Consider the following 27,598-nt stretch of genomic DNA (forward strand, 5'->3'; position numbering starts at 1 on the left):
ATGTATTTTTATTAGTAGATGTTTTAGATTAGGTTGAGTTAGGTTTTCACAAGTTTAGAACGTGTGAAATTATGAATTGATTTATAGCTAAACAATTTTACAAAAATCAAAGTGAAGCACATCTTTAAATCAAATCTAATTTTTAATTTGATTTGGTTTGACATTATCAATCCGCTCAAACCGAAATTATTTACATCTCTATTAGAGCATATATTTTAAATCAAACACTTTTAATCATGATTTAAATATTATTTATTTTAAATTTAAAAAACAATAATGTGTTTTTGGTACTCGTCCAAAGAATGAAATCAAGCAATTTTAAAAATACCATCCACCATAACTAGAATAGACTATGAAATCTATACTTATTAATAACTACCTCATGGTATAATTTTTATACTCTATTTTGTATTTTTAATAACTACTATAAACTTCCACATATTACTTTCATTTTTTATATTAACAATTTAATATCATTAATCTTCCACACATTCTCTTATTTCTATTTTCTATCTTTCTCCACCCAATAGGCACAAAATGAGAAATTGACATAAGTTTTATGTATATCATATCAACTATCACATACTATTTTCTTAAATTTTCACTCTTTATTGATCTTATATACTACACTCTTATATTCAAATTGTTTTTCTTAAATAATATAATACTATACTTATATATAAAGGCAAAACATGGTGTAACTTCCACCACGATGTAATTTCTATTTCCTATTTTGCCCTTCACATTATTTAATTTTTACAAAAAAGTCATATAATCATAAATAAACATCATCAACACATTAATTAACTATATATTTCACAATTGAACATTATCATAAATACATAAAAATTATAACAAATACATTCTAATTCTAAAATAAAATATATAAAAATTGAATACGTAATACTATGTAATATTGACCGGCAGACACGAAATGTCTATACACACTAGTATAATATAAAGATCATACATACTATATCAAAAAATAAGAATGCGGGTGACCGGTACGACTCGACACGCTAGTAATAATAATAATAAAACATATAAAATACTTTTAAAAATAAATCAATGAATATACAAATATAATTGCATATAGTTTTGCTAACGAGTTGTAATATTTTTATATTACGGGCCCAAACAGACCTAGAAGGTAGAACGGAACGGGGTGAAGAGTGGAGTCTCTCTAATTTGGTTTGAAAGGCGCAGCCACCGAAGTTTTTGGTTTGCTCATACGACAACCGCTCCACTCATTTCTCTCGTTTTCATGTCTCAGGTAAACGCTCTCTCTCCCATTCCTTCACTTAACCCTAATTATTCAACCACCTATCTAATCTCGCATTTCAATTCCCAACTGTTATTGTTTATTTATCGACCCGTTCCTTTCTCAACGAATTCGTTTTTTTTGGTTGATGTAAGATTTATAACAATTCACGATTCATAAATCAATTTTAGTAGTTTTGAATCAATTGTTACACAGATTTTGCTGTCAAACCATCAATTATAGTGATTAGTTTCATTTTGTTTTTATCTGCAGTTTGATAACAGAAATTCTTCAGCGTCCAAGCGCGCTAGAACTGATGGTGATTACAATGCATAAATCCTTAAAACTACAATGCTATTTATTTGACTCTTAGTTGGTTCTGTGGTGAATTATAACTGTGCTTGTTCTTTTTGTTTCTAGGTAGTCGTAGGGAAGATGATTGGACATGCCCTAGCTGTGGCAATGTCAATTTCTCTTTCAGGACAACTTGCAATATGCGTAATTGCACTCAACCGAGGCCCGCAGATCATAATTCAGTAAGATATTAAATCTAATTATGCGCTGTTTTAAAATGTGACTTGCATCTTGCAAATCATCTACAAAGGCCCGTTAATTAAATCAATAACTGTTATTTGTTCTGTGTATATGTTTTTGTTGTACTTGTTTGTTCTGTGTTATTTAGATTCCTATTGTCTGTTAATTTCTGTGCCTGTCACCACTGTCATTCCAAAATGGAGGGAAAATAAATCATGTGGGAATGAATTGTTTTTGTTTGTATAATGGCAGTAGCAGAGGCTGAGCATATGTATGAGAAGTTGTGTACACTTGCCAATGACTATGTTGTATTATGTACTATATTTTTAAACTGTTGTATAACTTTTATTGTATTCTCAATGGGTTTTGGTTAATGCAATTTAACCGGACGTAGTCATTGACATAATGTTCTTTCCTTTAAAGCTAGCTATTCTTATAATGAAATTCTAAAGTATTCATATGTATCTTTCCAGAAGTCTGCTCCCAAGCCTCTACCAGCTCCACAGGGATTTTCAACCTCAGCATCTTATTTAGGATCTAATGTTCCCTCTTCAATGTATCTTGGGGTACCACCATATGGATCCTCCCTATTCAATGGGTCACCTATTCTTCCCTATGATCCATTTTCTGGAAGGATAGCATATCATCATGATTATGGAAGCCGCCTTCCCACCGGTAGTCCTCATAGACCCTTGCTTTTATCAGGACCGACACCATACTCAAGTGGATCAATGATGGGAAACGGTATTTTATTCTTTTATCTTCTGATTTATAAAACTATTCCTTTGTATTATATAATGAAGGGTGAGGTGGTTGGGATAAAGTAGCAATTAAGAAAGCCCACATCTTGTATTGATTTTTTTCTCATTTTAGTGCTATAATGATTGATGCTTCTGCAATATTATCTTTTCTAGATATGTTCTTGTGGCAATTAATATAACTTTTCTATTGGGAATTCTTAATAGGTGGGATCTATGGCTTGCCCCCACTGGTGGATCGGTTTGGTGTGGGTATTCCTATCGGACCTGGACCCCTGGTATGATATAAAGATTTCAATTTTTACGAAGTGCAAACTTTTAATTTTATGATGACAAGTGATGAATTTTGTGTGTGTGTATTTGCAGTATTTTCCACTTTCAATATGTTATTGCAGCAGTTCATGCTAACTTCAAGTATAATATATGCTATCTTTGTGTGTCCCTGCAGCCTTGTCAAGTTACATATAAATTTTCACCATTATAGGACATTAATTAGTGAGATCACTAGTTAATGAGTTGAAGAAGTTAGAATTGTAAACAAAATTGTGTCATTTACTGAGTTTTATTCGAAGGTGGAATTTAATAATAATGTTTATCTGAGCAGGGCCTAAGGCCAGGATTTTTTCCTGAAGAAAATTCTCCGAAAAGAGGCACAGGTTTGTCATATTTAGCTTATGTGTAGTTTGGATGAAATGGATGTTTCTTGGCCAAAAATTTTCACCCTGACTCTTACTTTCCTTATAGATACAACTCGTGACGATGACTGGAAGTGTCCAAACTGTGGCAATATCAACTTCTCATTCAGAAATGTTTGCAACATGAGAAAGTGCAACACCCCAAAGCCTGTATCTCAGGTTTGCTGCCTTCATATCTTTTGATCATATTCATTATCATTCATATTCAATGTTGTTTGATTTGAATTTTCAGTTGCAGGTCTCAAAATCTGACAAAAATTCCAGTAAGTTACACTGCATCTATCTCCACTTTATTAATGCAATTATCTTATCTGATACAGAGCATTAGTTAGTAATTATGCTTCTTTCTTACTACTTTTCATTCAGAGCAAAAGATGCCTGAGGGAAGCTGGAAGTGTGAGAAATGTAATAATGTAAACTATCCATTCAGAACCAAGTGTAACAGACAGAATTGTGGTGCAGAAAAGCCAACCGAGTCCAGTAAATCTCCATCACCGGCTTCAGGTCAAAATGACCAGGTTTGTTGTGAAAAATATATTCATTTCGATAGCCTGCATTGTTTGTTGCAACTTCTATTTATTTTTGAGCAATTTTATACATAATAAACCTCATAAAATATCAGATAGTCGTGAAGCTGTGTAAGTGGATTGGTTGGAAAAAATTGGTTTTGCTTTCTTCCAATTTGAATCCTCATACAACTTACAGCTATACCATTTTAAATTCTTTCATATTTGTCCATTGCATCTTTTAATTTGCAATTATTTACTGTTCCAGTGAGTACTAGGACATGTTTGGGTTGAGAAGGTCCAGATTTATCTCCAACATTGCTCAATTTGGGTGTCTGACTGTTGGTCTTGTCGTCATCTATGTTGCTGCAGTTGTCAAGTCACTCACTTTCTCATTATTATCCGTGTCATGTTATAGTAACTGAGATGGTATTTGGTTACTTTGAATTTTATGTTGTTGCCTGTGTCTGCCATCTTACCCTGGCAAAGATTTTACAAGTTGGTTATGGTATTTTATAGATAGGTACCATACTCTCAGAATCAACTCATTGCTCTAGTTGTTGTGTTATCATATACCTTTAGTTGAGGTACCAGTGGGAAGAAAGGTTATTGCAGGTTCCTATTTAGTTTTCTTTTGGTTCAATAAAACTATGGATCGATTGACATCACATAAAATATTGGTCGATTTATTTTTTCACATGGTAACTGGTAAGCGCACCTTTTCACAAAAACCTAAAGGTCCTCTCTCCTATCCTGCCTGCCTCAACTGTCTAGTTAAGTATCTTTAGATGATTAGATAACTCAAGCATATGATTTCATGTTCTTAGATAATTTTGGTTGTCACATTTATAGTAGTGGTTAGTAGGAACATGTTTTGTGTCTATTAAGTGGTCTATCTTCTGCCCATTGGTGAGAATGGATAGGGTAAGACTTGTCCTTTATAGGCTCTATATTGGTCGAATTATTTTTTTGGACCCAAGGTTAATCCAACATCGAATGTTGATCGGGTCAATTTTTAAACCCCAAACTTAGACTAAGTTAAATATAATGCATACCTTTTTAGATAAAATTTTCTTAATATTTACTTGTTATTGTGGATGTGCAATTTGATATTTTATTAAAAATATACATATATGTGATGAAAAACTTAGAGAGTCAATGGTATGGGGTTAAAGAGATGCCATTACTTTATAGACAATTAGATATGCACATACAAACATGACGAATGACATGAGTTGAGTCATGTTTGTCCCTTATCCAATTCTAAATATTGATTGATCTAATTTTTGAATTCGAATGTGACCCTAGACCTTATAAAACCTAACCATATTCAGACTCTGTCATGATTGAGCCAAATCGGATGAGCGGATAAGGTCCAGTTCTGCTTACCCCTACTCCTTAGTGCGGCATGCAAAGACCATTTTTTTTCGCAATGTTGGGACATTTGGTTATATGAAGTAAGATTATTTTTGGTAGATAATAGATTTCTTTAATTCAGAACTTTTGATATTAGTAAGTCTCAAGAAACATTTGCTGGAGCCTGCACTGCTTGTTGGTTTAAATGTAAAGTAGTATTCTCATGCTTGTGGTCTGTGGACCATCATTACTAAATACCAATACCTGTGAAACAGTTTAAAAAATGTACCAGTGACTGTGACCCTTTTGTTGGTTTAAATGAAAATTTAATAATTCTGAGGTGCCAATGACTGTGACTCTTTTAAAAAAGTAATCCTCACTTATCGATATAAATAGCTTTTTGGATCGATTTTTATATACTAAGAACATGATATCTAAAACTGAATTGGTTCTAAATTCTAATCAAGTATCTCATTGTTTTTTAATATAAATATAATTGCATAATAATCGACTTTGCCTTAAATAATTATTGCTTTAAAAGGAATCAATTGAAATTAATGGATAAGAACCTTAGAATTATTAGGCCTTGATCAGATCAAGTATGACTTCAAACAAATGGCTAAACTCGTCCCAAGTAATCCCATGGACATAACCTATGAAGCACAGATATGGATATGTGTGTCAGATACGATATATATCCGATACGTCGATATATATTTTTTCTAAAATGTAGGATACAATATGTTCAGGGATACGCGTATAAATTAATAAAAAATACATAAAATATGATAAAATTATAAGTGTAAATCTTCTTCTTCTCTCCTACCCTCTTTCTTCTATTCTCTGTTAAGAAATAAAGGTAAGTCCTTATTAATACTCACACATCTTCTTCTCTTTATAAACATACTAAGCAAAAAGAAACTAAGAAACAAGAAAGGTAAGCCTTTTTTCTGTTTGCTCTTCACAACATACATATGGCACCGGTCGGCGACGTAATGGATCGGAAAGTACCAGCTATTTGAGAGTCAATGTGGTGTGATGGTAAGTTGGTTTGATTTGACCTTTAAATAAGTGAGTGCTTATTGAAAACAAATCTATCTTATTATAAAAACAAATCTATATATCCTATATTTTATTGAAAACGAATCTATATATCATATATTTTATTGAAAACAAATCTGATACGTGTCTTGATATTTATTTTTATTTTTTATTTTTGGATACTCTACGGACATGTGTCATTTGCGAATCTGAGCGTATCCATGTCGAACACTGACACGCAAGGGTATTTGGCGAATTCATACTTCATAGGACATAACCATGTTTTTTGAAGTTGAATTATCTCCAATAATAGATTTGAGGAAAAGAAGAAATTTTGTAATTTTAAATTATGTTACAGAACGGGATGGCAGAAAATCGTTCATGCAGGTTGAATTTGATTTTGGTTGACTTGCATTTGTTGAAATATTTTCTCTTATATTTGTCTTAGCCATTGCTTATGTTATATCTTATAACGATAGAAAGTAAAACTACAGTTGCATAACATAAACATTTAACTTCCCCAGATAAAATTCAATCTATAAAAATTTCTAATTCATTGTCTTTACTTTCATAACCTCAAGCAAATTATTAGAAACACTGATTTTCATAACTAACTCCATTAGAAATAAGAAATAACTATTTAATGACACAAGATACTTAAGAAATAAATAAGTGAATTAAATATCGTAATAAAAAAAGCAAGAGTTAGAATACACCTATCCATAAATTATATCATATTAAATTTGTCAACTACCAATCTGTCCAGCAACACATCCTCAAAATAATCTGGTCCTTACTCCTTAGCGTTTATAAGTGAGGAAATTAGTGCAATAATAATAAAAATAAACAAAAGACAACAAATTAGCATCTTCCGATGCAAACCTATAAACCTGCAAGTAGAACAAACAATTTGGATTGTTAAAAAGAATCGAAATAAATCCACTTCATCATATAAGAGACAGAATATAAATATAACTGCATAGATATATTACTGAGATATGTTATGTTAATATTAACCAGCAGTTCAAGTTCAACAAAACAGTAATTACATTTAAATTTTGAGGAATTCTGTGACTGGATGTTTTCGTAGTGTATACATTTGGGGCAGTGAAATACTATATGGGGCAGGGAAAGAACGAGAAATGCATACCAAAAAATACTTCCAGATGGAGGTAGGTGAGTAGGTCTATAGTTACTACATAGTCAGTAAAATATTTATAAAAAAAAACACTCATGGATATATTTTCAAGGCTAAGAAAAATCCAAAACAAACTAAAGAAAACTAGTAACTTATTTTGTTCAACTGCTATTTTGAAAACTTTCATTCTATAAGGAGAAAGTCTGCTTTTCTTGTTAGTTAACTAACTACTATAAATAATAGGTTTGCACATATACTTCAACTCAATTCTCTCAATACTTTAATCCTTCGACAGGTAGATCAGGAGGGATCCTTAGCATATGGGATAGTAGAAAATTTCAAAGGAATAACACTTTTCACGGTACTGGCTTTCTAGCAACGTTTGGAGTTTGGCTGAGCGGTCAGGTTTCTTGTTGCTTGGTAAACATCTATTTGCCTTGTTTACTCGCCCATAAAAAACAACTTTGGGAGGAAATGGTGAATTTGAAAAGGAGCTTAGGAGATGTTATTTGGTATTGTTTTGGTGATTTTAATGCAATCAGAAGTGATTCTGAAAGGAAAGGTGGTATAGGGGGAAGTTGTAAAAAAGAGACGCAATTGTTTAATGATTGATTAAGGGAGCTGGAGTTGGTTGATTTGCCATTAATTGGTAGAAATTTTACTTGGTAACAACCCGGAAATAGTGTAATGAGCAGGTTGGACAGATTCCTTGTTTCAGCTGGTTGGATGTCTCTATGGAAAGATACTACTCAATGGGCTTCGAACAAAGATTTTTCTCATCATTGTCCTATCATTCTTAGACAAAAGAAGGTTGATAAGGGTCCAATTCCTTTCAGATTTAATAATTGTTGGCTAAAGCATCATATGTTTCAGGAGTTGGTTTCAAATTGTTGCCTTAAATATGGATATGCAGGATTGAAGGCTTTTATTGTGAAGGAAAAATTAAAGTCTTTGAAAGAAGTTATAAAGGTTTGGAATAAGGAGACTTTCGGGTGCCTTGAATCCAAATTGGGCAACTTGGTTAAGGAAATTCAACATTTAGACCTTCTGGGAGGGAGCTCTAATTTGGACTCAAATCAAATTGCATTAAAGAAGAAGTTGACTGCGGATTGGTGGAAAACGGCTAATTGGAGGGATAATCTTTTGTAACAAAAGTTCAGGTGTAAATGGTTGAAGGAAGGGGATGCAAATACTAGTTACTTTCATGCTTGTATCAACAATAGGAGAAGAAGAAACCAAATTCATGGTATGTGGATAGATGGGGTTTGGTGTGAACAAGATCCTATTATTAGAAAAAGGATAACCTCCTACTTTAAAAGGTTATTTTCCGGCACTCAATTTGTGAGGCCAAGACTGGATGGAGTGCATTTTAACCGGTTGAATTCTTCTCAAGTCATGTACCTGGATTTCGAAATTTTGGAGGAGGAGATTAGAGAAGAGGTTTGGAGTTATGTTAGTGACAAGAGTCCGGGGCCTGATGGATTCAATTTCAAATTCTTCCAGGAGTTTTGGGGTTTGATTAAAAAGGATATTATCCTTTTTGTTCAGGAATTCCAGTTGAGTGGTAGGATTCTGCAGGGTTTGAATTCTTCATTCATCACTTTGATTCCGAAGAATAAAAACCCTAATAAGATCCAAGATTTTAGACCGATATCTCTTGTTGGATCTTTGTATAAGATTCTTGCAAAGATCTTGGCAGGAAGGCTTAAGAGAGTTATCAGTTCTCTAATCTCCCCTACTCAGTCAGCTTTTATCCATGATAGGAGTATCCTGGATGCTACGGTCGTGATTAACGAAATCATTCATTCGGCTAAGAAGGATAAGGATGGATGTTTGTTGTTCAAGATTGATTTTGAGAAGGCTTATGATTCTGTTGATTGGAGTTTCCTAGATTATATGCTTTCTAGGTTTGGTTTCTCTTATAAGTGGAGGAAGTGGATAAAAGGTTGTCTCTCTTCGACCTCAATGTCCGCGTTGGTAAATGGGAGCCCAGCGAGGTTTTTCTCTGTTTCGAGAGGCATTCGTCAAGGGGATCCTATGGCACCCTTCTTATTCCTTATGGTGGCGGAAGGTTTCGCAGGTTTGATGCGCAATGCTAAAAGTGCTGGGTTATTTGAGGTTTACAAAATTGGAAGTTGTGGAGTGGAGGTGTGTGATCTTCAGTTTGTTGATGACACTATTCTTGTTTGTAAGCCTAATGTCAAAAATCTTTGGTGTATCAAATCCATTCTCAGGTGCTTTGAACTAATTTCTGGATTAAAAGGGAACTCCCACAAGAGTTCTTTGTTTGGCATTTCGGTTTCGGATTCTTTTCTTACTGGTGCAACTAATTTCCTATCGTGTAACCTTGGGTCCTTTCCATTTCTTTTCTTGGAAATTCTAGTTGGGGCTAATCCGAGGAGGCTTTCTACTTGGCAGTGCTTGATTGAGGTGGTGTCAAAGAGGCTTACCTCACGGAAGTGCAAGCATATTTCCTTTGGAGGAAGGATTATTCTCATCAATTCGGTGTTCTCAAACATTCCTACATACATGTTGTCCCTCTACAAAGCTCCTAAGAAGGTCTTGGCAAAAATTGTTTCTTTGCAGAGAAATTTCTTTTGGGGTAACAAGGATGGTAATAGAGGTATTGTTTGGGATGATGTTTGTAAGCCTAAGGAGTTAGGAGGTTTAGGTTTGCAAAATCTCTCGGTTTTTAACGATTCCTTGTTGGGGAAATGGAAATGGCGGAGAATTATTGACAATGAGGCGTTTTGGGTGAAGGTAATTAATTTCAAGTATGGTACTAATTTGTTTTGTTGTACTCCTAATTCCGCGTCCAAATGGTGGAAGGATTTGGGAAAAGTGGGCTCACTTAACAGGGTTAATGGTGGCTAGCTTACTGAGAATGTGTGGAAGGAAATCGGTGATGGTAACCAAACATTGTTTTGGCTTGATACTTGGGTGGATCAGCAGAGTCTCAAGGAAGTTTTTCCTAGACTATTTTCTCTTGATGTGGATAAAAGGGCATTGGTGGCTCATAATGGTTTCTGGTCTAATGAGGTTTGCTCTTGGGAGATTCAGTGGAGAAGGAATTTATTTGGCAGACAAGAGTCATTGGCGAGAAACCTGCTTGACTTGATTCATCATCATGCGTGTAGGAAGGAGGTCTCAGATTCTTGGAGATGGGGCTAGACACATCAGGATCATGTGTGGTTAAAACCACACACTTGGCTCAGGTGATTCATAATAACTCTTCTTTAGATAATGTGTTAAAAAAGTATTGAATTAGTTGTCTGCCTTCTTCTCTTTGTTGTTTTGCTTGGAAACTTGTTAGACAAAGGATTCCAACCACGGATGAGTTGTTCAAAAGGAACATCATTTGTGGGATTGATGACATGATTTGTGTTTTATGTAAGAATCAAGTAGAATCTATGGATCATTTATTTATCTCTTATGGCTTCATTATGAGTGTTTGACATGGCTTCCACTCTTGGCTTCAAACTCCGGTTAATATTCCTGCATCAATAGTAGAATTATTCCTTCTTCGTAATTCTTTTGTGTCCGGTAAAGGATTAAATCTTTGGAGAATGTTGTGGTTTGCTGTGGTGTGGTCAATTTGGTTGATGAGGAATGAAGCAGTTTTCTCAGGAAAGGACCTAAGCTATGTTCATATTACGGATTTAATCCAGAATAGATCGTGAGTTTGGTTTTAATCATATGTAAACTCTTCTATTTTGTTTACTAATTGGTGTATTGACCCAAAAAATTGTATCAATTTAGCTAGTAAAAAGATCTCTCTTTGATCTTTCTCTTGTATTGGGTGTGCACCCCTTGTGCTCATTTTAATACAATTTTCCTTATAAAAAAAAATACATATGTTTCTTATTCATTGAATATACTAACACCTTATTCTCCTTCACTGAAATCACATTCATTCATTCTCTGCAATAGCCATATTCATCTTCTTCTCTCACGGTTCAATTTCATTCTCCAACAAATTGGTATAAGAGCATAAGGTTGATCAAAGAGGACAACATCTTCTTCTATTCTTCCCATCCTGTTCTGAGTTCTTTTCTTCTTACAAAGCATAGGTCATTCAAGCACAAACTTTCCTACAAATCTTCTTGTTCTTGATGGTAAGAACTAAACTCGATGGAGCATTCAGATGAAAGCAATCTTGAGCTTTCAAGAAATCACAGAAACTGTGGAAGAGGGATACCCTGAGATTAATGAAGAAGCAACAGAACAACAAAGGGTTCATTCAAGGAGAACAAAAGAAAGAATTGCAAGGCAATGTGTCTACTTCATCAATGTGTAGATGATGCACACTTTGAGAAAATTGCAGCAACAAAGAATTCACAAGAAGTTTGGGGAATCCTGAAGAAGGGTAACAAAGGAGCAGAACAACTGAAAAAGTCAGATTGCAGACTATGGGGAGACAATATGAACTTATGCAGATAGATTCTAATGAAAGAGTGTCACAATTCTGCATCAGGATCATTAGCCATACAAATGCTATGAAAGCATGTGGTGAATTGATCACTAATTAGACTATAGTAGAGAAGATATTAAGGCCATTGACTCCTAGCTTCGATCATATTGAAGAGTCCAAGAAGCTTGAAGAACTAAGGGTGGAAGAACTTCAAGGATCCCTCGAGGCTCATGAGCAAAGGCACATAGAAAGATCCACAAAAAGCCAATTGATCACGCCTTGCAAGCCCAAACTTCCAGAAGATGAAGCTACTATAACAGAAGTGGAAATAGAAACCGAGGTAGATGAAGAGATTTCAAGGCTAGGAATACAAATCAAGATCAAGAAAGACATGATCAAGAGCAACCTACTAGCTTCACAAGAAGAGGAAGATTCAATGTAGGTAGGGGTGGTAAGAAGAATATTGATAGTAAGAAAATTAAATGTTTCATTTGCAACAAAATTGGGCATTTTTCTGCTGAATGTCAAGCAGTGTCAAGACAGTTTGATGGCAAACATCACAGTGAGGCATACATGGTGAAGGAGGAAAGGGAAGACAAGGATGATAGTCCAGTGCTATTGATGATGACAACAAACCAAAAAGAAAAAGGTGAGGAGATGTGGTACATAAAGATTGGTTGATTAACTTTGACCCAAGCAAGAAGAGCAAAGTCAGATTTTCAAATAACATATTGATTCAGGCTGAGGGAACTGGTGATGTAATGATAGAAAAGAAAGATGACAGAAAGGCTATGGTAACTGATGTACTATTTGGGCCTAACATGAGGAACAACCTAATCAGCTTGGGACAATTACTTGAAAAAGGATTCTCAATGAACACGCAAGGAGGATGCTTGGAAGTTTTTGACTCCACTCAAAGAAAGGTAATGAGAGCTCCACTGACTCAGAATAGAACCTTTCAGGTAAACCTTAATGCAATTGAGTCTCAATGCTTTAATATGGAGACTGTCCAATAATGCATAGTTGTGGCACATGAGACTTGGTCACCTTAACTTTAAGGATCTAAGTCTCATGAAGACTAAAGAAATGGTCATTAGCTTGCCTACAATACATCTGCCTAAGGAAGTATGTGACAATTGCTTAATTAGCAACCAGCCAAGATAATCTTTCAGCCAATTCACTTCATCAAGAGCCAACAATTTATTGAACATAGTATACTCAGATGTATGTGGACCACTTGAGGTTCCCTCTCTAGGTGGCAACATATACTGCATGACACTAGTTGATGACTATAGCAGAAAATTGTGGCTATATCTGATCAAGGCAAAGCAAAAAGTGATGTGTATGCTACTTTTAAAACCTTCAAGTGCATGATTGAGAAACAATTAGAGAAATCAATCAGAATCTTGAGGACACGTGGAGGAGGTGAACATACTTCCAAAGAATTTGAGGTGTTTTGCAAGGAGAATGGGATCATATATGAAGTCACAACTCCATACACTCCTCAACATAATGTGGTGGCTGAAAGAAGAAGCAGAACCATCCTAAACATGGTTAGAAGCATGCTAAGGAGTAGAGACTTGCCACAAGGCCTATAGGGAAAGGTTGCAACTACAACAACCGATGTCTTGAATTATTATCCAACAAAGAGACTTGCTTTAAGGTTCCTGAAGAGGTATGGACAAGAGTGAAACCATCAGTGAGGCACTTCAGGATCTTTGGATCCCTATGCTACAAGCAAATCCCTGATCAAAGAAGAAAACTAGATGATAAGAGTGAAGCAATGGTTTTTGTTGGTTATCATCCTACTGACTCATACAAGCTATTCAATCCAAGAACAAATCAAGTAATGTTTAGTAGAGATGTGCACTTTGTTGAATCAAGCTCCTGGAAAGAAGAAAGACTAGGGTCATTATCCAGTGTTCAAATTTCTCTTGACTGGAAGGACAGTGATCATAGTGATGAGGAGCTTAAAAAAATGGATGAAACTAAGACTCAACTAAAGGCACCAACTAATAGAAATGATGTAGGAAGGCCTACAAGGATGAGAAACCAACCTGCCAGACTCAGAGATGGGCTAATATCACATGATGATGTTGTCAATAGTAAAGGGGAATTAGTGCAGTTCATTGCTCTGTTTGCAGATGCATAACCTACTTCTATTGAAGAAGCAATGAATAACAAGGTGTGGAAAGAGGCAATGCAGGAGGAATTGAGATCAATTGACAAGAACAAAACAAGGGAGTTGGTGTAGCCCCCAATGGACAAGAAACCCATAGCACTAAAATGGGTTTTTAAGACTAAAATGAATCCTGATGGCACCACTACTAAACACAAAACCAGACTTGTTGCAAAAGGCTTTATGCAAAAGGAGGGGATTGATTTCTCTGAAGTATTTGCACCAGTTGCAAAACTAGAGACCGAGACTAATAGTGGCTCTAGCAAGTAAAAACAATTGGGAGATGTGGCAGCTTGATGTAAAATCTGCGTTCATCTATGGACCCCTTGAAGAAAAGGTATATGTTCAACAACCACCACGTTTCGTAATAGAAGGCAGTGAGATTAAGGTCTACAAGCTAAGGAAAGCATTGTATTGCCTAAGGCAGACCCAAATAGCCTGGAACAAGAGAATTGATAGTTTCTTCTCAAAATCAAGCTTCAAGAAGTGTGATGTAGAGCATGAAGTGTATATCAAAATCATGAACAATTGTGGTATCCTCATCATTTGCCTATAAGTAGATGATTTACTCATCACAGGGAACAATACAAAAGAAATTGAAGAGGCAAAAGTAAGGCTAAAATCAGAATTTGAGATGACTGATATGAGAAAATTGACATATTTTCTTGGTATCGAATTCAAACAGCTTGAAAGTGGTGTCTTCATGCAACAAAGAAAGTAAATACATGATGTTTTGAGTAAGTTCAACATGCTAAATTGCAATGCTACTAAAATAACAGCAGAGGTGAATTTGAAGGTTGACAAGGGTGAGTATGAGCCTACTATATACAACACAGTGTATAGACAAATGGTTGGTTGTCTAAGGTTTATATGTCAAACTAGGCCAGAAATCTCATATAGTGTTCGCTTAGTAAATAGGTTTATGAGTGATCCAAGGAAGTCACACTTTACATCAGCTAAAAGAATTCTAAGATACTTAAGAGGCACAAGTGATTTTGGAATTCTATTCTCAAGTGAAACAACTAAAGACAGCCTGCAACTAGTAGCATACTCTGATTGGAGTGTGGTGATCAATTGGAAAGAAAGAATACAATGGGCTATGTCTTCTTGCTACATGGATCTCATATCTCATGGTGCTCCAAGAAACAGGAGGTGGTAGCTTTATCCACCTGTGAAGTTGAGTATATCTCAGCTTGTCATGTAGCATGCTAGACACTATGGCTTAGTTCTCTGCTAGAAAAATGGAAGATAGGCTTTAATGGAATAATTGAATTGCAAGTAGATAATAAATCAACCATCAATCTTGTAAAGAATCCAATTGCACATAGCAAGAGCAAACACATAGAAAGGAAGTACCACTTTCTAAGAGATCAAGTTGGGAAAGGCAGGATTACTCTTAAACACTGCAAAACATAAATACAAATTGCAGACGTAATGACCAAGGCTTTGAGAGTAGAGAGGTTTAGAGAGTTGAGGAAATTGTTGAGGGTTGTACACTTGTAAGGACCAAGGTAGTCAAAATCGCAATACTACTCGTGAGATCGCACGATCTTACGATCCTCGACTCGTGCTCGATCTCAGTCTTGGGTGCGCCTCCATGAGATCGGGTGGGATCATCGTGCAGGTGCATAAAATCGGTGGAATCGACGAGCCCACCGATCCCTAAATCTCTGTCACTCATTCCTCTCTCTCTCACTCTATGCCTCACGTCCTCTCTCTCTCTCAACGCCTGCATGACCATCAACTCTAGGAGTCACAAGAGAAGAAGCTAAGGGTAGAGAAGAGGCTAAGGGTAGATACACGACCAGAAACTCCAGCAGCCTTTAGCTTCAACTCTTGCGCCGTCATGGAAAGAGAAAAAGGGTAGAGAAGAGGGGTAGAGAAGAAGGGGAACCGGGTCACACGTCATGTGTGACCCGGTTTGTTGAAACCCTAATTTTTATGTTTTTATAAAAACAGATCTGATGGGTTTTTTTAAGCCCAGTCTGTTTTTAACCCTATAAACTTAATAAAACGTGAGCAGTGGCTGTAAAACACGAAAACCCTATTTTTTTAGATGGAATTTGTGGAGCTTATTATTTTGAATGACCTATGAAATGTTATATTTTGCATATATTTTACTTCATAATTTATATATGTTACATCATAATTTATATAATATTACCTTATAGTTTATTTATTATATGTATAATATTACTTCGTAATTTATATAATTTTTTTAATTTATAATTATCTTTAGTATTATGACTTATGAATATATCTGCATATTTACGAATATCTATAGTATTATATATAGAAATTTTTATGAATATATATATATATATGTGAACTTTTATGCATATATATATATACTAATAAGTAAGATCTTACGAGTCGTGTTACGATCCTACGTTTACGATCTTTGACTCTCTTCCCGATCCTAAGTAAAATCTCGATTTTAACTACCATGGTAAGGACACATGAATTAAGGGGAGTATTAGAGTTAGTTAATTCATTCTATAAGTAGAAAGTCTGTTTTTCTTGTTAGTTAACTAACTATAAATAGTAGGTTTGCACATATACTTCAACTCAATTCTCTCAATCAATACATATGTTTCTTATTCATTGAATATAACAACACCTTCTTCTCCTTCATTGAAAACACATTCATTCATTCTCTGCAATTGTCATATTCATCTTCTTCTCTCACGGTTCAATTTCATTCTCCAACACTGTTAACGAGATTTCATTTCTAATTTTTTAACAAAATTGAAACTATGAAGGGGTTATTAACTGATTATCAAAGATCTACAGAAAGACCAAGAGGGGACCAAAATGACTAGTTCGATTCCAGGGAGGGACAATTGTTGGGACGGGTAGCTACGCACCTCAGAAGGGATTACTTTCTGACCCATAAGGCAAGGGATACCTTGATAGTACGAAAAAAGATCTACACAAGGCAACTTAAAGGAGATTTAACTTTCAACAAACATATAGTGAACCATGAATAAGAAAAGAGATTGACATTCTTTCAGTGTGCTACATCACTCCAAGTTATGGTTCTCTGGTTGGTGCTCTTTCCGTTGCAGGCAATAAGCGCTGCAAACATTGCTACTTCAGCTCTTTTCGGAAGGTTTGTCAAACGTCACTTCTGGGATGAAGGGACTTCCCTTGAAAGAGGGGGAGAAAGACAGTCAAACAGTCTTTTCGCAGGGTAAGGCCGGGATTAGCCTTATATTTTAGAGTGGAGAGATGAGGCATTCATGTAAAAAACAAAACAAAGAAAATAAACACAGCCAGACATCATCCTAGTATTGTATAAAAAAATTAGGCACTACAAATTAAGGAGTATGAGATGGAACTGACCTTGTGTCTGTAAATTTATCTGGCTGAAACTATTGGGGTGATAACACTCTTGTTAACCCAACTGGTTGTGAGGAAAACCAGACTCATAAGGTTCTCTGAACAGTTGAAATTCTTGGAATCGATTGCTATCATCACAATTTGAGTAGGAGATCCACATGCTGGAATTCACTGGTTGTTGACCAATATGCCAATATTCTGGAGGTAAGCACTGACCCATAGCATGTGTTACAGGCTGACCGGTTACGATTGCATTGTTGGGTGGTTCTACAGAAATGAGCTTGTGCTCATGTGAACCCCCCCAGGAGTTGGTTGACAGAAGAGAGAGAGCATGGTGAAAATCTTGTGTAACATTATGATCGGAGGAGGTAATCGAGTCTTCTAAGCCTGCAAAAGGTATTCTACCAAGTAAATAATATTGCAAAACTTAATGATATTAAGTATATATGATAAAAGTAACATTCTAAATTAAATGTGAAATCATTAGGCTCAATTGTTAAAGATGGTAAATAACCTGGATGAGCACTGTTGGTTGCAATGCCTTTGAGTGTAAAAGGGGGGTTGAAATCATAAGAAACTGTAGTGCCAATACTTGGTATCTCATTATTGGCTTTGGCCGGATTGAATAGAAAATCTTTTGTCTGGGGAAGCTTGCTGCTGTGTGTGTCTTGCCAAACTAAATTTGTAGCCGTCCTTGAATGAGCCAAAGGGCTCATATGTTGCCTCCCATCTGCAGAATAAAGATAAATTAGAAGATGGAAGGGTATAGTAAAGCTTGCATAGTTGCATTGCATCATCACGAAAAAATGGATAACAGTTTACTTAATAACTCGAGCAGTTAAAATTGACTACTCTTTCGTTTATGTTCTGACACACTGCAAAATTCATAGTTTGACTAAATCAGAATCAGATGTCTAAGAGTCTCATCTCATACTCATACATGTAAAAATTGTGTTAATGAAATGTCAAAACATAAGTCCAAACAACCGCGATAAGATCGTGCTACCCTACTTTCCTCAGGATTTAAGGACTACTTCTAGTGCCAATAACTAAAAAACTACACATGATGTAATAGAAGCATCCCTTCTGAGCCTGATAATAATGGAAAGGGTGATTGGTATACCTGAAGTATACTGTAAATGGCTATACAGCTAGAACTTAAGATTCTTGTATGCACTATGCAGTGATACACATTTACTACATAAATCTTTTTCAATGCAAGGACATACTGAAGTTCAAATCAATGTTCCCATGGAACTGTTGCAACTACAGTTCTTGAACGTGCTTAACTTGTGCATGTCATAGAAGATTAAGAACCTTTGAAGTTCAGAAATATAACAATTGGAAATCCAATAAAATCCATAAAATTAAAGAAAATTGAACTTCAAAAAGGTCCACAAGATAGGAAATTCAAGAAAACTGCAAATGAAAGCAATACAAGTCATCTTAGCCAGCTAGAACCAGCAATGATTATGGAAAAAATCATTTTAGGCTAAGATGCTACATAAATTAAAATAAACTGCAAACTACGTCGATGGCATACAACACTAACAAATTTCCAGGAGAAGGGGACATTACAAAGCTTTAAGATTTATACCATAGGGTGATGATGGTTGATTTAATCGGGTGGCTACTGGATGAGGTTTACGGCGCCTTGCATTGTGATCTGAAAGGCGTCGTCTGCAGCTTCTCTTTTTCTCATCAAACTCTGACAGGCCATGGAACCTTCAAAATTATAGCAAAGTGATCAACGTGACCCAAAAAGGCAAGAAATGAATCTGATTTATTAACCAATTTAATGATATGTGATTGAGAGTTAATACTCATAGACCATATCCATTTTCAAAATAACTCGATGTGACTTAAGAAGCTTTACCTGCTACATTGCTGGCAAAATCGACACACCGTACCACCTATTAGCACCTTAGGGGATTTGGAATGACTGTCACAAACTCTATGTTTGCAATGGTACTCTTTAGCTGATGAGAGATCAAGGCCACAGCCTTCAACCTGGCAGCGTGGAAATTGTACATTCTGACCATTGGACTTGCATTTTTTACCAGTACTCAAAGATGACATAGGTGCCCCAGAGAAAGAAGGGCTCTTTGAAATACTTCCAGGGTAGACATCCTCAAAGTACAGTCGCTTACCAAGTTTCAGAGAGAGCAGTGGTTCACCAGAGGCAGACGAATGCTCTAGTCCATGAGAAATTTCAACTTTAGACAATTCTCTTTTACCACTGGAATCATCAAGTGAAGTTTCAAAAGTGTACATAGATGTTTTGCTATCCCTATTTGATGTTGAATTGATGGAAGCTGATATTGAGCTCCTTGACGAAGCATGTATTAGCTCAGACCCAGAACAACCACTGCCGACAGATATATCCAACAACCCAACATTGATCTCTTGGTTTGTTTCACCGTTCCAATTTGGTGGCAGTGATTTGGAAATTTCAGTTGCTTTTGCATTGAGTAAGAGTTGATGCTCCCAATCCCACTGTGAGGGAGATTTTGCATTCCAATCCATCAGAAGAGCTCAAAAAATCAGTAATCTGAAAACTACGATTCAAATGTTACTATATTAGTTTCTCTATTTAAGGAAGGAAAAATGAAGCAAGCTCTTGCAGACATTTAACTAGCCAAAGACACTACACAAACTGCATTAATGATTTGGCAAAAGCAAAAGGCACCAAGAATGCCTGTATAAACTCAATAGACAACTCATAGAGATACACATATATAAGAATACATATGACATCTAATAATTGTGAATCTGCCACAAATTTCAAATCATCAATGTATCACTAATTGCACTTAAATATGTATCACTAATTGCTAAAGGCAAAAATTTGATTAATCTTCAAAGACAACATCAAGTTGAAAGTATTCTGAAATTACATCCATGAATCGGTAAAGTTTTAATGTAAACAAACTTCTCATCTAGTCAATCTGTGACACTTGAATAATAGAGTTCCTACACGGGGTTAGCGCTACTAGCATTTCCCAAATCTAAACTTCAACAATTCATGGCATCAACAGAAAGCACTACCATTTAAAAAAATCCTGCAAAGGATTGCCCATACTTACCAAAGCTTCCCTTACAACATTGGAAGCTTTAATTCCAATAATTCTTATGCAATGTCAGAACTAGGCAGCCGTTGAATGAGATATAAATGATATAGACACACCAGAACTTCCAAAACTATAAAACAGTTAACAACAAGAGAAAAAAAACGTATGTATTGACAGTGTATGAGTTTTATACATGGTCAGTACATCATCTATCATTCATGTTTTAATCATTATTCACTCTTCAAAAAAAGTAATTCAGATGAATGATGAATTCATTGTGTATAAATCTTTACAACAACAAAACCAATATTAGCTTTCCTTCAAACCAAGGCCAGCAACAAACCTTCCTAATCATAAATGCCCGAAATCCCCCAACACAAATACAAGAGTAACATGTTTCATACTCAATACTACTTCATGGACCCTATGAAAATGACCCATCTTGTTTGGTATGATTCGCCACGAGTGTAATAGGACTCATCAAATATCAATCATTGAACTCTATTTAGCTAAAGTTCTAAGATGTAATGGAATCCAATTGATTAGGTTACTCTTTTGCTAGTACAAAGGAAAGTTATAGGTCCCTTTACTCTTAAAAAGCACAGCAACTATAGATCTTACAACACAGAAAGAGAGGGAAGGAAAAAACACAACTTTCATGAAAACCTAACTTTCTTAGCATGCCACTTTCCCGAGAAAATGATAAACCTTAAAGGGCACAGAGATAATAGGAGTAAGATGAAAAGGGAACAAAAAAACACATTTTTTGATGATTGGGGTAAGGTTAAAAGTCCAGCATTTACTTAGCATTATCATCAAAGTCTTCGAAAAAAGGAAGTTACAATCTGACTCTACCAAAAATGGAAATAAACACTGAAAAAGTAAAGGAAACACAGCAGAGCAGTACTAAAAAATAAATAATAATCATAAAAAGTTTTTATTTAAACAAAAAAAGGAAAAAGCTTAGAAACCAAAAATGGAATTGAAGAAAAGATAATGCTTAATTATTTGTGGTTGTAAATAGTAAGAGGGGGATTAAAAGGGTGATCTCATTCATTAACAGTGCTAAAAAATCTTTAGTGCTAAAAAGAATGAGTAGAAGACAACAAAGAAAGAGAGCTTACTGTAGTGAAGTGGAATGATGAATAGTGATTGAGGAATGAATAATGAGTTATATGAAAATGGTGAGGAATATGAATAGAATTGGAGTGTGAAGAAGGAACAGACACATGCCAACAAACAGTGTAGCAGAGGGACAGGTGGTGTACTACAACAATGCCTCTTCCTCTCTCTTCTTTCTTGGTTTAAAAGTTTTATATATTATCATTATATCATCTACTATTCATATTTAATTATTATTAACTTTTTACTGACACAATATTAAAAACAAATGAATGATGAATAATTTATTGAATGTGTATATATATATTACACTCTTATAATGATTAAAACATGTCTAACACATCATTAATCACACACTTTACTTCATTAATACCATATTTATTTTTATCCTGATTGATATCCAACACATCGAATTAATTGTGGAGCAGTAATCAGGTAGAGTTAATGGAGCTTTGAGAAAGTTTTTAGGAGTCAACATTAATGTTTAAAGTGTTTTTATTGGTTTTTTCCTTCAAATAATAGGTAAATTCTTACTTTTTTACTATGCTTTCTAAGTTAAAATTTCCACTTGAAAGATAATAAAAGGATTTTCATTCCTATTTTTTTATGGTCAACGTAGAAGAAACATTTACTAGGGGGAATTAAACATAAGGTGGAAAAATAAGGCCATATAAACCACTGCGGAATAAAAAATGAGAGGAAAGGACGCTATATAAGAACTACTTAGAAAAGTCAAAACATTATAACTTTCTACTGATGTTAATGAAATTAGAGTGTACCATAATTATGGATTTTACATTGAGATCCATATTAAATATTGGTGTTAGCTTATAATTTATTACACATTTTTTATAATAAGTTCTTGCAAGATAGAGAGGGTGAATGAAAATAAATGCAAATTGTCCATGAGATTATAAAAAATCATACTTGGCATGTGGAATTGGCCATGAGATTATGTCTAAAATTGGAATTGGCCTTGAAAAGGTTATCTCAATATCATATAACATTAAGAGACTTCAACACAACAGAAAAATTATGCAAGCAAAGTATGCATGTAAGTTTTTTGCATAGCTCCCATCATGTCTGCAAAAGCTCTACACAAATATCACAAAACTTAAAAAGTGCTACCCAGAGTGCATGAGGCCACCATATTCAATTATAACAAACTTGAAGGGAGAAAAAAGAAATGAAAAGAACCAAGAACAAAAATGAAACAAGTACACAAGGAAAATTTCTTCAACATCCATGTAGCTTCAGGATCCTTGCACCAGGACCAGAGCTTATCCAAACTATAATAACAATATCTATCAGAAACATGTCTTCCACTAAACACAGATGCCATGTATTATCAAGCACCATCTGATGGTAGGGTGCTCTGAATGTTTGAAGGCATAAGGATATTGAATCCATCTGAAGCGGTAGACACAATCATTCCAGGAATCTGTGTGTGCCAATGTAGCTCTTTCAGGTCTTTTTGTCCCTGTTAGGTAAAAGAAGACAAATGAATGAACACGATTAATCATGAAGTTCTACAACCATTCAGATAAATAGAGAGTGAAGAAGCATTTTGACCTACCTGGTGAATAAACAATAGTTGAGGAGGCAGATCTTGAGGTGCATTTACTTCTTCTTTCGTTTTAGCTTTAAATTCAGCCTCCTCTTCCTCGTCCTTTTCTAAAGAAAGGTCCCATATTCTGCGGTAGAAGCCGATACAGATCACAGATCAGTTGGAAAATCGCAAAGATAATATAGAAAAAAAGGTAGCTTGATCCTTTGAAAAATATAATCACGAAACTTGTTTGGAATTCGATTAAGGACATTCCGTAGATAATGCTATCAATATCATATTTACTTACGTAAGTTGATTGTCGGATGACGAAACAGCCAATGAAGAGGCTTCATGTGGACTCCACTCAATGGATGTTATTGGGTGCTTATGGTATTCGAAATGTGCTACCACAGAATCTCCTTCCTACAAACAAATCAATGTAGTTTTCTCATCAGCTTTAACAACAGCAAAAACTATCAGCAGAAAGAAATCAGACAATGTGAAAATTTCTTTCTATATCACAATAATGCCATAATAATTCTTTACTAATGCATCTAGAAGTTCCTTCAGATATGGATTAACAGGAAATACAAATATACAATTGCAGGTGCAAAAGTGAAGGTACACGAAAAATAAGGTAACGAAAAGGATTAACAAAAGTATCTGACTATGATAGATTTACAAATAATGAAATGTAATATGCTACTGGAACATAAGGGTAAAAATCAGAAAATTGAAGCCAGATATGAAATAACTTGTAACACCCATGACATGAGAGAACACCACGAGGAGACAGTAATCTTCCAGTTACCAATGAAGTGTACCCTTTTTTGTTTTTCTCATGGGGAGCAAGGGGAGATATTAACCACTAAAGTCAGGTTAATCATACCTTGAGCAATCTGAGATCACGAATAGAAATAGTCCCGTCATCACTTCCTGAGGCCAACATACAACTAGCCAACCTACTCGGTACAACGAAGTACAAAGTAAGAAACAAATATACACTGGCAATCAATTTGGTAGCACATCACAAAATTAATGCTTCAATACCTGTTCCATGACATTACGTTCACATCTGCATTATGTGCTTTGAAAGACGCAGCTGGTGACTTTCCTAAACGGATATCCCATATTGCAATGCTTCCATCCACAGAACAAGAAGCAAATACATGAGGTTCTGTAGGACTCCACTGCATATATTAATTGAACAATACAATTCTCGTCAGATTTATAAATGAAGGAAAATTACTCGGAACAGAGATTGGACTGCACCAAATATATACTCTAACCGCAAGAGCAACTACTGTGTTGTGCATTAGTACATACTTGTATATCTTCAACACTAGCAGTATGTCCAATAAATGGAGTATTGTCAACATTCCATGTTGCAGCAGATGTAGGCTCCCACAGATAAATACAATTCTTGCAATCCCCTGAAAACATTAAGATCATAATCAATCCTTGTATCTATGTGCTAACTAAATATGAAGGCGTGCAAGAGAAAAATGAAGCTAAACTGAAAAGGGTATAAACAAAGATTACCAGATACAAGCCTTCCAGGAACAAGAGGACTCCAGTCTATAGCAAAGCCTTCATCTTTGTGCTTAAATTTAAATAGCGGGTCTTGATTAAAAACTGCAGCAGCTCCTTGGGCACCATCTGTTTCTGACTCAGCTAGGCCATTCAGATGAGTGCTTAAGTCCCACACCTACAAGTTGATTAATCGAGTATCAGACTCTACTAAAAAGATGGTAGAAAATGAAGTGGAAACTTTCTAATTGAGAGATGTAGAAAATTAGAAATGCACCATTTAACCTTAGCTGCTGCTTGCTGCTAGTAATTGGAAAAAAACAAATTAAGTTTTCAAATATTTTACAGGACTTGGGACCAACAACTCGTACCCCAGTAAACTATACATGGCGCTAAAATTTATCATATTCAATCCTACTATTAACTACCTTCGAAGTTTGCCAAAAGTACTTATTAATTTATTTATTACAATTACACCCTGAATTGTTATAGGCTCACTAACCAAAAAAATAGTAAACAAACTTAGGGCCTTATTATTTCAAATATTGATTTATGAAGCCAAGCAAAAGTTTTATGATTCCATGTTTTAAAATTATGTCTGCATGGTGTGTAAGAGCATGACTGTAGACTGTACCCAGAACAGTGAAGTCCAGTCTTTGTGTTGTACAGTGCATGCTTAAGTACATCACACCAAAAACACTCAAGAGAAGATGTTATGTGATTTAACTAGAGGTGATAATATTATTTTGCATGCAAACACCAGTTTTAAAACAGGTGAATTGAAGCCCGCACCATGTTGTATTTATCTAAATGCTTTTCTCAAGTCAAAATGAAAAGATCATTGTCCTGTTTTGCTTTGTTAAGCACAACCTCCCAATCCTAGAAACCTCTAACAACCTCCCCCGTAGCAAAAAAAGGGAACACTTGAAACTTTAAATGACTAAACAAAACTTAATTAAAATCCTAAATTTCTATCATTTAATTAATACACTAACCACATCATGCTCAAACAGATAGTATCATGAACATCTACCAGAAACATTTTCTCCCAGAACAAACTAGACATTAACTAAATATTTCCCATCACCCACCCAGTTTCACTTCAATTTACTTTATCATAATGAACACTGCCATATAACATGAATCTGCGCTGGTTTTTATTTCTAAAGATATAGGAATGTTTCTTTTAGTTTAATTTAACTCAAATTAAAAACAAAATCATATGGTTCTGACCTGTACATAACCAGTATCTGACCAAGCTGCACAAATATGAGGATTTTGTGTCATGGAGCGTATACGATTGACACATCCCTCATGAGTTACCTTTCGCAGCTGCAGGTGTGAAAAGAATGTCAATGTGAGTAAGATCAAACCTAAAACAGCTAAGAAGTGAAATAAACAATTCAGATGAAGAGGATATTGCCTGCAAAGTGGGACCCTTGGCACCATTTTCATCTTCATCTTCACTATCATCCTCACTATCACTCTCATCATCCATTCCAGATTCATCACCTTGAATTTTAGGCACCGGTTCACGTTTCTTCCCAGAAATATTTGTTACTTTAAAAATTCCAATTGAATTCCAGGAAGCTTTCTCTGCCTGCAGCACACACACCATAACAACAATACGACATTGTTAATAATACAACGAAAACATGAAAAATGCATGAGTGGAAGAAAAAATTATGAGCTGCTAAGTGGTATAGTTGCTTTTATATTTTATAATATTTTGAAAAACAAAAGTCAGCATTCAAATATCAAAAGTCCTTTAATGGGGAGTTTCTCACAGTGATTTGTCAAAGAAAGCCTAATATCAACTTCCCTGTCACTAATGAAAAGTAACAACCTCCAGAAAAACAAAACAAACATTATAAGTAAAAGCTAACCTGAGTCCCTGCCATGAAATACACCGTGTGGGGAAACTCTGTTCGAACTAAGCCCAAAGTGTCACGAACAATATCGAAGCTGTCAAAAACACATTTCTTACTTAAGATCACCGGAACTAAGCAGAAATTAAAACTAGTACCCCCAAAAAAAGTATTCAAGATTCTTGAATTGCAATGTTGGTTAATATCGAAGGAAATCTACTTAACAACTATATGACCATACATTATTGAATTATTAACAATTCCTCTTTCCTACTAACAAAGAAACAGATTTTTTGTCCTTCTATGTTGCTAAACAGATTATACCCAAAAAATATATATATAAAAAAGAGGGAAAAAAATATGTAAGCACTGACATGAGTTGTTTTATATACTATCAGTGTATGAAACAGACATTCACTATTCATTTTTAATAATCATTGACTCGTCCAAAAAGTAATACAAATGAGTTAGGGGTGTTGTATTGACTGTGTATAAATCTTGGATACCGACAATGTATAGATATTAAACTCGTAAAAAGCACCAACACCAAAAACAAAATAAGTAAAAGGGAAGTAACCTGAGGCATGGCCATCCAATATGGAAGGCATGAAGAGAGTTATAAGCAGAAGGATCACATTGAAGCTCTTCACCTTCTTCCAACTTATCAACACCTGGTTGCCACACTTTCACTGGAACTTGTGGCCCCAAAGAAGAAGACCCTTCCCCTTTCTTCGATACCTGAATTATTAATTCCCCATAAATAAAAAATAAATTTTGAGAGGTGCCCACGAAATTATTAGGAGTGAAGTGCTAAAAGAGAATATTGGAAAGTACCAACCTTGTTCTTTCTCTTGGCTTTCATACGGTGTTTTATGCCTCGAGTCATGTCTTCTGATTATTTATTACTCCTTCAGAATTGAGATGGGTGTGGATTATGGGTTGTGATGCAGAGCGGCGCACGGTGGCGGTGGGAGAATGAGGTTTTAGGTTAGGAGTTACCAGTGTCACCCTCAGTCTGTTGTTATAGGGTTTTTTATTTTATACTTTAATTTTAATTTATTTAATAATTTATAATTATAATAATAACTTTTTTTAAGAATAAAATTTATTCGTTTTTTGTATAAGTAATAATATTATAGATTATAGGATATGTTGTTGCTCATCCAAATAAACATATTCATATTTTTATTTTGCCTATTTAAGATTTGAGTAGGTAATATCAGTAGACTAATTATTT

General features: G+C 35.0%; 3 protein-coding genes across 9 annotated transcripts; 1 reads left to right on the plus strand and 2 right to left on the minus strand.

The window, feature by feature from the left end:
* On the plus strand, positions 1,124–4,461 carry LOC109362966 (ranBP2-type zinc finger protein At1g67325-like). 4 transcript variants are annotated; one of them, XM_019609073.1, is made up of 10 exons: positions 1,124–1,273; positions 1,535–1,580; positions 1,682–1,797; positions 2,269–2,539; positions 2,761–2,831; positions 3,158–3,209; positions 3,298–3,407; positions 3,481–3,511; positions 3,615–3,766; positions 4,023–4,461. In XM_019609073.1, exons 1-10 carry the CDS (start codon positions 1,265–1,267, stop codon positions 4,023–4,025), a joined length of 861 nt encoding a protein of 286 aa, XP_019464618.1. In that variant the 5' UTR covers positions 1,124–1,264; the 3' UTR covers positions 4,026–4,461. The 4 variants fall into 4 exon arrangements, with proteins under 4 accessions (XP_019464618.1, XP_019464619.1, XP_019464620.1 ...); XM_019609074.1 differs by having other exon boundaries at positions 3,487–3,511; XM_019609075.1 differs by having other exon boundaries at positions 3,158–3,203.
* LOC109363094 (squamosa promoter-binding-like protein 11) lies at positions 6,857–21,573 on the minus strand. Of its 3 annotated transcripts, none has more exons than XM_019609276.1 (6): positions 21,417–21,573; positions 19,098–19,779; positions 18,819–18,946; positions 17,736–17,951; positions 17,225–17,608; positions 6,857–7,041 (listed from the first exon to the last, which is right to left on the minus strand). In XM_019609276.1, the coding sequence occupies exons 2-5, from the start codon at positions 19,745–19,747 to the stop codon at positions 17,277–17,279; spliced, it is 1,326 nt and encodes a 441-aa protein (XP_019464821.1). In that variant the 5' UTR covers positions 19,748–19,779; positions 21,417–21,573; the 3' UTR covers positions 6,857–7,041; positions 17,225–17,276. The 3 variants fall into 3 exon arrangements, with proteins under 3 accessions (XP_019464821.1, XP_019464820.1, XP_019464822.1); XM_019609275.1 differs by having other exon boundaries at positions 6,857–7,036; positions 17,224–17,608; XM_019609277.1 differs by lacking the exon at positions 21,417–21,573 and adding an exon at positions 21,054–21,225 and having other exon boundaries at positions 6,857–7,036; positions 17,224–17,608.
* Positions 22,416–27,340, minus strand: LOC109362522 (glutamate-rich WD repeat-containing protein 1). 2 transcript variants are annotated; one of them, XR_002109412.1, is made up of 13 exons: positions 27,200–27,340; positions 26,939–27,099; positions 26,380–26,458; positions 25,917–26,093; positions 25,727–25,825; positions 24,506–24,671; positions 24,290–24,396; positions 24,014–24,153; positions 23,853–23,925; positions 23,271–23,386; positions 22,991–23,108; positions 22,578–22,894; positions 22,426–22,527 (listed from the first exon to the last, which is right to left on the minus strand). XR_002109412.1 is itself a non-coding variant. In XM_019608357.1 (12 exons), the coding sequence occupies exons 1-12, from the start codon at positions 27,245–27,247 to the stop codon at positions 22,763–22,765; spliced, it is 1,416 nt and encodes a 471-aa protein (XP_019463902.1). In that variant the 5' UTR covers positions 27,248–27,340; the 3' UTR covers positions 22,416–22,762. The 2 variants fall into 2 exon arrangements, 1 of the variants encoding a protein (XP_019463902.1); XM_019608357.1 differs by having other exon boundaries at positions 22,416–22,894.

This window comes from Lupinus angustifolius, chromosome LG12 (assembly GCF_001865875.1).
Source record: "Lupinus angustifolius cultivar Tanjil chromosome LG12, LupAngTanjil_v1.0, whole genome shotgun sequence".
NCBI lineage: Eukaryota > Viridiplantae > Streptophyta > Magnoliopsida > Fabales > Fabaceae > Lupinus > Lupinus angustifolius.